Consider the following 11,820-nt stretch of genomic DNA (forward strand, 5'->3'; position numbering starts at 1 on the left):
TCTGTAAAAACTAGCTTGCTGAATTTTTTTTTTCCAGTTATCCAAACTGTAATAAAAAAATCCCATAGCCTTTTTGACAGAGTAAAAGTTTGATGATTGGCTGGGCCCAACTTCGAGTTATTATTTCTCACTTTTGAGAAGAGTTTTAACGGACTGAATAAAGAGGAGGAAGAGAGAGAGAGAGGGAAAATGAGAGAACGGGTGGAGCAAGGTGAATTGGGTGGCAGCAATGGAGGAGATGTAAACAACATGCAGCAAAGAGTAGTACTGTGCATACTAATCACACCAAGGAGAGCAGCCTACTTTGACGAAATACTTTATTTTATTTTTTTTTAAAATATATTTATAAAATGCAAAATGTAATATACTATAGGCCTATTTCTACAATACAAATTATTTTTTTTAATCAGGCTCAGGCTCAAACTGCTGCCGTGAGTCAGGCTCAAGTTGGGCTTGAATAAAAACTGGGGTCGGGCCTGATTTTTTTGAGCCCAATCAAAGCTCTAAAACCAGGGTGATGTTGACTTTCATGTCGGCCTACAAATAAACGACATCCTTGCAGCACTCTTACCATGTTCTGATTCTACGCAGTAATTCCTCTGTCTACTTCAGCTGAGTTACGCTCAGTTTTGTCCTTTATTTACAAAAAAACATTCTGATTGGACCACCTGCAGCTCAGCATCAGTCATGACATTATCACAAAGTTAATGTGCTAACGAAGACTTTATTGGAAAAACTAAATGTAGCTTTTTATAAGAACAAAAAGGGATTTCAGTTTATATAAATAATTGAAAAAATAGATGATTGTTATGATTCAATGACTTCACACACAGTCCCTGTGTGTGTGTGTGTGTGTGTGTGTCAGGGTGTGACCTCTCAGAATCTCCCTCTTCTGTAGAGGTCAAAGGTGGAGTTGGCCGGCCGTGGTGATGGGCGGGGCTTCTCGTTGACAGGCTCATCCTCCAGTGGGAGGGGCTTCTGCCTGAGGTGGTCAGAGGTCATGAAGAACCGAGAGGAGGGCACCTCTGCTGCCTTGGAGCCATGGCTAAGAAGCGGGGCGGGCAGCGGCAACCTGTGCTGCTGCACTTGGCTGATCAGCTGATCCTCCTTCACGTCCACACAGACCAGCGAGCTGAAGAGGAGCTGAGAGCGAGAGACATTCACTTCTGCAGAGAGAGAGAGAGACAGACAGAGAGAGAGAAAGAGATTGGCAGTAAAAATGATTGTAAAAGTGTCACCTAGTGGAAATAGCATGTATTTTTCCATAAGCCAAATGTAGTTATGCTTTGATGGCTGTGGAATCAAAACTGCAGTTTGAATGGGTGTCAATGGCACATTTTTACCTTAACAGTATGAATATAACAATTTAGTTTCCACAGAGTATTTTAGACTTATTGTAGGAGCTGAACTGGAAATTCAAAAATCAAACAATCTTGTCAAAATGTATGCCATATGCATGAACACAGCCAAAATGAAGAAAAAACGATCAAAGAAAAGCACATACAATGCATAAAACAGTCCCCAAGGGTTAAATGTGTCCTCGTTACCCTCACTTGTGTCTTTTCCTTACATCTTAGTCCCCTCCAACCTACTGAGGATAGAGTGAAGAATAGGGGTACAGAGGAAGTTTTTAGAGAAATGACTCGTCCTCTTTCCTCTGACCTATCAGCTAAAGCGATGTCCGTTTCTGATGATGATGGCACAGCTGAATCACCCCTTTTGTGTGTGTATGTGTGTGTCTTTGTCACCTTCAGTAGCTCTGGTGTTAATCAGGTGTTTGGTCCTCTCTGACTTCAGTAAAGTCTCCCGAACAGCTTTCTGGGAGTTAAACTCTGCCCCCTGCAGGAAAGCAGACATGTTGCCATGGGAACCATTTGTTAATCCGCTCAGCTGTGAATTGTGTTAGTCTGACTAAAACTGGACTTTTAAAATACTGTACATGTAAACATGTTAGTCCGACTGAAAACATACTCAATCAAATATCTCAAAATCGGACTAACGCACTTCGATAATGTGAGTGAAAGTTAAGCTATTCGGTCATGTAAACACCTTTGTCAGACAGAGTTTGCTCAGTGCTGTTTGATTATATTTACATGGTGTGGCGGTTTTCTACCCGAAGTTATTGCGAAACACTTATGATTGTGATGCAGTCTAAATCATAGACTGAGTACATAATATAGGTTTTTAACAACTATCTGAAAGGAGGCATATCTCCACCTGCTGTGGAGGAGTCAGACATTCTTCTGTCAATAAATGGATTCTCCCCCGCTGCTTGTATACTGGGACAAGGACCGTTAAAAACTGTTAAATGGCCTAATAGAGTGATGTAATGAGTTCTAAAACACAGAAGTCCGGCAGCCTTTTTGCTCTTCCGGTTCCCTCGTCTTAGAGTCTCAAAGTTTTTTAGATGGGTTTTCGGTAAAATGCCTTAAATAAGGTCTGTGGTGAACACAGGCTAAAGATATTTAGACATTTTGTTCTGCAACATACCTGGTACATACCTACAAAACAAACATGATTTTTTAACTTTTACTCATCTCTAAAAAGGCGGTTGCTAACAAGTGGCTAAATAAGAAAACTCATTAAACCCACTTTTACAGCTGTACAGACTCGCACTCAAACATGTAGATTTATTTGTTTATAAAATCTTTCAATTGTGTTTTAACATGTTTTTACAGTGTTTGTAGTTGTGTGACCACGATGTAGTTGGGTTTTAGCCTGACAATAGCTTTTTGCTTCTGGTGATTTCATTCACGCTTCAAAACACACAAAAGTGGTGTTCATCTGTGAAGATTATCATGCTAAAAAACGTGTAAGTCTCAAACTTATTTGCCACAGAGTTTATTTTTGGCAATAATCGAAAATCCCATTCAAAAATCCCATAAGGTTTTTGATGAGGGAACCAGTGCGACGCTAACTTCCTGGTTGGCCTACAAAAATACTTCATCACCTCACCACTCTATCATGTTATAACTGAAGCTCCACTTAACTGTGCATGTAAATGTACTGACTGATAAAGTGTGAACCTGCAGTGACTGAAGCTCCGCCTTCAGAGCCAGAGTGGTGTTCAGCTCCGCCCTCCCCAAACAGCCTGGATCCTGATTGGATACAGCAGCAGGAGGCTCCATCGACTGTGTGGTGCCTCCACCTACAGAAAGAGAGGAAGAGAAAAACTGTTTGGACTTTGAGTTTACTACAAGAATCTTTAGTTCAATGAAGAGGAAAGTTTGATTATTTACAGATGAAATAAACAAACTCAGACATGGTCCTGTTGTTGGCAGGCAGTTTGCAGACAGAATACATTTTATGAACCTTTAGGGCCCACTTTAATATTACACACTCGAATCACTCTTTTATGCGCTTTTCAAAATCAAGCATTCAAAAATATTTTACATTAATATTATTTTCTACTTGCATTGAGTTATTTTTTTTAACCAACATCAGTCATAATTATACATATAAAATATTCATTAATTTTCAGAGTTTTAACCCTTTAAATGCTAGGGTTTTGTCATGATGCCACTATGTTTTTAGATGAAAAAAAAACACAAACATGAATTATTTTCAATATACTACAAACAAAGTAGATGTTCTTTTTTGCTGACTATCACAGCTTGTAATGTGTCACTGATTTGCTGACTGCTGCAGTTTGAATGGGTTTTCCATGGTGCATTTTTTTCACTTAACACTCTGAATTTAACAATTTAGTTTCCACAGTGTATTTTAGACTTATTGTAGGAGCTGAGCTGGAAATTCAAAGATGAAACAAAAATATACAATCTTGCCGAAATGTATGCCTTATGCATAAACACAGCCAAATTGATCAAATTGAAAAGTTTAAATTCACCAAAAAGTTCCTACGGATTAATTGTGTGTTAGAGCTTAAAGAATCATGTAACGTCATCCGAGGTAATTTCCAGATATGGCTAGCTACTGCTAACTGTTGGCATCTGGTTACCATGGCAACATCCTCTGCTCCTCCTCTGACCTTTTACTGGCTGCTGAGGTGGAGCGCCTCTGCTCTGCTCCAGTGTTACAGTGACGACCATCCCCTCGTCAGAACACACCTGCAGGAAACCACAAACATGAGATTCATCCCAATACCTTTATTTCACATCTGCGATTCCCTCACTCGCATCTTAGCTCCTCCCGCGTGAGACACAAGAGAGAGGTGTGAGGGCACCATTTCATGGACAAAAAATTCCAAAACTTTTCCTGACTTTTCGAGGACCCATAACCCTTTGAAACCTAAGCAAATTGGCTCAGTTTCTTTCCTTAGCATGGGAAGAATACAATGAGCAACAGAAGAAGAAATGACCCACAAGAATTTGAAAAGGGAAAAAAAAGATGAACAAAAAAGAAAAATCGCAGCTGGATCAGCTGTCAGACGACTTTATAAACAGCTGTAGACACACACACACACACACACCAGGGTTATATGATATGTCATCACCTGTGTGTTCCCCTTTCTTCCGCTCTGTCCTTGGCGGCTCGTCTTCAGCTGTGATTTATCACTTTGCTGACTGGTCATCGTTGGGCGGGGCCTCAGGTGTGTGTGGCTGGTCTTGGGAGCGGGACTGAGCGTGACAGAAAGGTCGAGCTCAGGACAGCCAGTCAGGGAGGGGGAGGATGAGAGGGGGAGGGGCGCAGGGGGAGGAGGATGCGGGGAGGAGAGGACGGAAGAAGACATCATCCTGACAGGAAACAACAGAGTAAGATTGGATTTTCAAAATGCTGTGATCGAACATTTGTGACATAAGAACAGTTTATTTCATTAAACCACAGCCTAGACCTAAATGAAAAGTATGAAACTATAACAACTAGATAAGTATGAAAATTTAAAAAAAAATTTAAAAAGTATTGACTTGATTGATTGGACTATTAGGGCTGATATTTGGCATTTATTTTAATGACTGCTGATAAAATTAAGCTATAGCTAAACTATATTTTTTTTTCCAGTGACTTTTTTTGGAAAAAAAAGTTGCAGGGAATTTGCTGTATATGATGTTGAACGTTTCACTTTTGATTAAACATTTGCTGAAGGAATTTAAGCAAACTTCTGTGTTGGAGTTTGTTGTATTCCAAATTCTAAATATTGACAGAAAGATTTTTTATTGTAAATGCATATCGGTTCCAAATATCAGTTGGCGGTCTAATTAATCACTAATAATTGGTTTTGGTATTGGCTGTGAAAAACAGATAGATAGATAGATAAACGGGTTAGAAACGTGTAAAAACTATACAGGTTAACTGAGGCCAGATGATAGTTAGCTGCTGACAGTTTAGTCTGTTAGTTAACAGGTAGCACAAGTTAGAGAGTCACTTTATTCATTAACTGTAGTCTTTAACGTGTTAAAGCGTGAACACAGATAACGTTGGTTTGGTTAGTTACCGTGGTAACGTTAATGTCCATAAATATGACAATTATCAGCTGTCGTTAGCTTTCAGTTGCTGAGTTTCTAGTGACTAAATACTGACACGGCTCTGTGGCATATTACTTCATGTTAGCTCAGTTTGTTTCTGTTTGATTTTAGTCGGACTGTTTGTGATGTTTTTCCCTCTAAATATCGGTAAACACTGAAGCTACAGTTAGCCTGTGACACACACATCCTTACCCGTGTGTTACCTGTTTCAGTCCGGATAGAAACGATCCGCAGAAACATCTGTTCCCCTCCTTCAGAACAAACCTCAGCCTGTCTCTCTCCCTGAAGACGACTTCAACCGTTTTATTAGCTGACGCTTTCAGGACGGAAAGAATCCGTTTCTACCATGGTTTCTACTTTAAACTTCCCTCCGTCATCTTCTTCTTTGCCTTCTTGCTCGTCTTCTTCTCCGAGATTTATGGGCGGTTGGCAAAGAACGTTTTGGTGCATTACCGCCTCCAGCTGGTATGGAGTGTGAATTGCTTTTCCTCTTCTATTTTGAACTTTATTCAATATTACATCAGAAAAGTTTAAAAAAAAAAAAAAAAAAAAGGCAGATCATGGCCATGTTCACATCCTACACCTGAAACGAACCGAATGAGCAGCAACCAAAAAGATCAAATCATTAGACAGCCACAAGCAACCCTGCAACCAAAGAGTAAATCAAAAGACACAAAAGCGTTAGGGAAATAAAATTCAATTTAAAAAACAGTGGTCATTCAGGAACTAGGACCAAACTTAATATTATCATATGTTAGAATCAGAATACTGTTCACCATACTGTTTAGAAAGATGAAAATAACTGACAGGTTAATCAGCAGTGAAAACAATCATCAGCTGCAGCCCTAGAGGCCATTTACAAGCTGCCTCCTATTTCTTCGCCCTCTTTTATCTTTTAGAATTTAATCATAAATACACACTCAAATACTTATATATACATACATATTTTACCTGTCTTTACACTTGTGGATGTAAATTACAGATTCACTTGACCATGGAAACTTGGAGAAAAAAAACCCAAAATGACTTTACCTGTATCAGCTGAACATCACTCAGACGTTACATTCAACTGATTTTATGGATTTAAAGGGATTTGTTTGGTTCAGAAGTTTAGAGGGTGATTCTCGTCCAGTTGTCAGGGTTAGAATGACACAGTTCCACTTTCTATGATGTAATAGAACATACTGTCAGAATGTCATTAGAACTGGTTCTGATTAGAACCACAGAAAAAGAGCCCTATAGTAAAAAGGACCAATTCTGAAATTAGTATTATATAAAGGAGTTTCACCCTGATGATAAGATGTGCTTCAAACTCATGAAATTATATCATGCACTATTCATAAATGATGCTACAACAAGTATAGTCATTATTAGTATAAAACAAGTAACGATGAAATCAAATAAAAAATCTGTCTAATGTTTGTAGGCTACACTGTAATAAACTGTTGTAAAAATATGGCAAAATTCTACCAGTAATGTGCAGTTTTTCCATAATACAGTAAAATACCATAAATCGTGATGCTTTTTGGAGCCTATATTACACTGTAAACCTCACAAAACCCCCACAACATCAAGGTTTGTTACAGTTTAAGTAAAATTACCAATAAAACACTGTGATAACATTTATTAGAAGCAAAAGTCCTGCATTCAAACTCCTACTTTACTGAGATTACATGGTTTACTAATAAAACAAAATATAATTTAATTTCCAAAGCAAAGGCATCTGTTTTGCAGAAAATTTGTAATTACACAATATTATCATATACTGCATTTTTAGATTTTTAATATTGATTCACCACGTGGCAGTAGCTCACTGTTATAGATGATGGAGCTAGTCTATATTTTAGTTACAGCTAGATGTATAATATTTTCTTAACATAACTTTAAGTCGATATTTTGTGTTCAAATGCATGCAAACAAATAAGTCCAAACTAGGGTTGTTCTATATACAGCACACAATTTCAAAACGACCACAGGAAACAACAACAATCTCCATAATGACAAGTTGAATATTGAAAACTGCAGCTTTTGCCAAAGATTTGGCTCCTGCATTAAGGATTGTTCTTCATTCTTTCTTTGTTCTTTCTGTGAATTGTTTGGAAGGTATACAGCAAACAACAACTTGTGAACGCCCGATGTTGATCCATTTTGTGACACGGCCAGGTGCGGAAGAACTCCTCCTTTGCTTTTGACGTCAGAGTGTGAGCCGTTATCTCTGCCTGCAACACACTGCACGCCTGAGCAGCGTGTGACGGTAACCTCGCCAAAATGCATCGTCTTCCGCACTCACGGTGTTCATGCTGTTAGCACTGTTGTTGTGACGCTTCTGCAGGGCTGTTTGCTGCTATGCATACTGTATTTCTATATTTACAATCACAAATTGGCACAGCTGGCAAAGTGTGTGCCACCTCACTTCAGTCTCCCCCGTGATGAACAATTGTTGTTGGTGGTGTTGTGCCTTTTCTAGTAATGACTTCAGTTGTTGTATAGGGAAATAAGAGGTCATTTACGTACTGTGGGGCCTGGCCATGTAGGGCTTCATAAGTGAGCAACAAAATTTCGAAACGGATATTGAAATCAACAGGAAGCCAATGCAAACAAGGTAGAAATTGGAGTAATACGAGACCATCTGTTGGATTTAGTTAGGAGCTTTGCAGCAGCATTTTGTCCCAAGATGTGGACAGATGTGAAAATCACAGACTGGACAATCAGGAAGACATAGACATATAAGAAGTACTCACTTTCAGGTGACTCCAAACACACCTAAACCTCCTCTCAGACATAGCAACCTGGGAGAAAAACTAAAGCTCATCATCCACACTGATAAGAGAAAGAAAACAAACACAGAGCTTCATCATGGGCTGTGGGCCAAGATAGCTTCAGGTCTTGTTGTGGCAGAAATGTAGAGGTTGAGCGTGAGAAAACTAAAGAAAGGCAGTTAAAACATCGATCAAATCTGACAATGTTTTGGGAAAATTCTTTGGAGCTAACCCTAACCCCTCACGGGTAATTATTGCACAATGAAAGACCCGCAGCAAGGTTACTGGCAGCAGGTGCATAGACAGTTTCTTTGGAATATGACCCTTTACAGGAAGAGATTGCACAATGACAAAACCAGACAATTGGTTTTTTTGTGAATTGTTTGGAAGGTATACAGCGAACAACAACTTGTGAACATGTTGATCCATTTTGTGACACGGCCAGGTGTGGAAGAACAACATGCTTGGAAGAACACTCCGAAATTTAAACAAACAAAAAAAATACTTAACAGGGAAACAATGGAAGAAAACTCTGGTAGAGCAAACTTCTGGTTTATCGTACGTGTCACAGACACGAGTCACAAAGTGCCTCACAAACAAATTAAAATTAAATAGAATGAAATAAAATCCAGATAAAATATATAGTGAGAGCTAAAACACAGTAGAGAGAGATAAAAACACAGTATTATAACGTAAAACAAACTGTTTCTCAAAATCGCTGAGAGACTATTCCAAAGCTTAAGGGCTGCCAACTGGAAGGAGCAGTTTTGAAATGTGTCCAAGGAACACTTAGTTCACACATACTTTGTCCATACATACATTTTTATATTTGTATTTGTACAGTATTTGCCTCCTTTGTTTTTGACATCAGAGTGTGAGCTGTTATCTCTGCCTGCAACACACTGCACGCCTGAGCAGTGTGTGACGGTAACCTCGCCGAAATGCATCGTCTTCCACACTCACGGTGTTCAAGCTGTTAGCACTGTTGTTGTGATGCTTCTGCAGGGTTTTTTGCTGCTATGAATACTATATTTAAACATTTATAATCACAAATTCCACTCATTTATGAAGTTGTGCAGCTCCTGCATCATCAACAACACAGTCCTACAAATATTTCAAAATAAAATTCCTTGTGTCAACAACTTATTGGATCCGTCAACAGACGTTGTCAGAGGACTTTTATTTTAAAACGGAGGCGGGGAAGCAGGTATATTTAATAAAGACACTGAAACGATAATGAAAGGTGGTATAGAGTCAGTATAATTATCAAAACACCATTTTCATGGCCTTTTTCTGCTGACAGCCACATGCAGTATGCAGAAAAAATTGGCGAGCCACTGTTTCACTAGATGTTCTGCAGCTGACAAGCAGCTGAGATGCACCTGACAAGTGTTTCTCACATAGGCAAAGTATGTGCCACCTCACTTCAGTCTCCCCCGTGATGAACAATTGTTGTTGGTGGTGTTGTGCCTTTTCCAGTAATGACTTCAGTTGTTGTATAGGGAAATAAGAGGTAATTTACGTACTGTGGGGCCTGGCCATGTAAGGCTTCATAAGTGAACAACAAAATTTCGAAACGGATATTGAAATCAACAGGAAGCCAATGCAAACAAGGTAGAAATTGGAGTAATACGAGACCATCTGTTGGATTTAGTTAGGAGCTTTGCAGCAGCATTTTGTCCCAAGATGTGGACAGATGTGAAAATCACAGACTGGACAATCAGGAAGACATAGACATATAAGAAGTACTCACTTTCAGGTGTCTCCAAACACACCTAAACCTCCTCTCAGACATAGCAACCTGGGAGAAAAACTAAAGCTCATCATCCACACTGATAAGAGAAAGAAAACAAACACAGAGCTTCATCATGGGCTGTGGGCCAAGATAGCTTCAGGTCTTGTTGTGGCAGAAATGTAGAGGTTGAGCGTGAGAAAACTAAAGAAAGGCAGTTAAAACATCGATCAAATCTGACAATGTTTTGGGAAAATTCTTTGGAGCTAACCCGAACCCCTCACGGGTAATTATTGCACAATGAAAGACTCGCAGCAAGGTTACTGGCAGCAGGTGCATAGACAGTTTCTTTAGAATATGACCCTTTACAGGAAGAGATTGCACAATGACAAAACCAGACAAAAACAGAACTATTTACTAAGAAATACCTGAAAGTTAACACAAATAGATGAGTTTCAAAGTGAGATTTAAAGGCAACAATTGTCTGATGTCAGCAGGGAGGCTAATTATATAATAATAGTGATCAGACAGACTGGCAGAATTTTTGGCACCAAGATGAATTGTCTCAGACTTGCTGGAAAAGACAAACCTGACTTCTACTTGTCCTCACTTGCACATAACTTTGGCAGTGCATCTGGGTTCTGGGTTAGGGTTTATTATAGGGCCAGCTGTGGCTCAAGACGTAGTGGGTTTGCTTGGCAGTTGCAGCAGAAAATCGCAGAGTGATACTACAAAAATCCTGCACCGAAACTCCAAGATAACCATCATTCGACAAATCTCATCAGTATCATTCCATATATTGGCAATCTCTCTTGGACCATGATGGAAGGCTGCTTGATAGCTACCCAGCAGGAAACATTCCCACAACATTGGTCTAGCATTACCTACAAGTTACAATAATGTTTTAAAGAAAACATTTTAATCTAATGTTAAAAAACATTTTAAGGATGTTTGTCATTTCAAATTATGTTCCTATAGGGTTAAATGCTGACTAACATTTTAACTGCAACATTCTGAGGGTGTTTTGCTGACGTTGAGAGGTGACAGATCATAGAATATTCTTTTATAAAATGTTCCCACAATGTTACATGAGAACGAAGGAAGAACCTTTTTAAAGCAATATTCAGAACATGTAACTGAGGCCTAAAATTACAGAGCTTTTTTTTTCAATAAAAAAAATGATGTGATACTGTATGTTAACAATACAAAACATTTTAGGTGCCATCTTGGTATCTGTTTTTTAGCAAGATGTTAAAAAAAGAAACATGTTTAACTTTTTTGATGTTTATAGAGAATGATAGTCTAACTTTGATTAGAACATTCTGGGGCCTGAAAGAAAACTTGTCGCTGAAAACGTTACTAAACATTTTTGCGTGACTGCCTCTGCTTTTCAAAATTGTGGTCAGGGTATATCCGAAATACATTTGGATATATGAGTCCTAGGATTCTGTTCGCAAGAAGTATGACACATGTTATGTATGTTCTGAACTGTGAGGGAAGTTTCAGTTTGCTTATATTCATTGATCCACATATTGCATAAGGAAATCCAGAAGCTCAAAACGTTAATTGGCAAGCAGTTCCATTGGATTGAATAGGCCATCCATTCACCATGCCATCTAGGCAACTGTTCTTTAGTTTTATTATTATTATGATTATCAGGCACAATGTGACACCATAAAAGTTCACTGTACTCCCACTACATGATTAGTCTTGATCTCTGAATAGCGAGTTTAGCTCATGTCACATAGTCAACAAGGGTAGAAAAAATGACCGTTAGGTAACTAATGCTTTGCTGACATTCTACTTGAGTTTAACTAAAGTTGCTGGTATGTAATTTTAACTTAAAAGTAAAAATGACTGACTTTTAAATAGAGTTTTTACACTGGTTTGTTAAAAAAAATCTATT

At 38.7% G+C, this 11,820-nt stretch overlaps 1 protein-coding gene across 5 annotated transcripts; it reads right to left on the reverse strand.

The window, feature by feature from the left end:
- Nucleotides 1-299: 299 nt before the first annotated feature.
- Nucleotides 300-5,845, reverse strand: ppp1r35 (protein phosphatase 1, regulatory subunit 35). Of its 5 annotated transcripts, none has more exons than XM_088086835.1 (6): nt 5,627-5,845; nt 4,454-4,694; nt 3,989-4,067; nt 3,012-3,148; nt 1,749-1,839; nt 300-1,166 (listed from the first exon to the last, which is right to left on the reverse strand). In XM_088086835.1, exons 2-6 carry the CDS (start codon nt 4,691-4,693, stop codon nt 877-879), a joined length of 837 nt encoding a protein of 278 aa, XP_087942961.1. In that variant the 5' UTR covers nt 4,694; nt 5,627-5,845; the 3' UTR covers nt 300-876. The 5 variants fall into 5 exon arrangements, with proteins under 5 accessions (XP_087942961.1, XP_087942957.1, XP_087942958.1 ...); XM_088086831.1 differs by having other exon boundaries at nt 3,959-4,067; XM_088086832.1 differs by having other exon boundaries at nt 3,959-4,067; nt 5,616-5,845.
- Nucleotides 5,846-11,820: the final 5,975 nt, after the last annotated feature.

The sequence above is a fragment of the Plectropomus leopardus genome, chromosome 13, assembly GCF_026936395.1.
Source record: "Plectropomus leopardus strain MGB_pleo_1.0 chromosome 13, ASM2693639v1, whole genome shotgun sequence".
NCBI lineage: Eukaryota > Metazoa > Chordata > Actinopteri > Perciformes > Serranidae > Plectropomus > Plectropomus leopardus.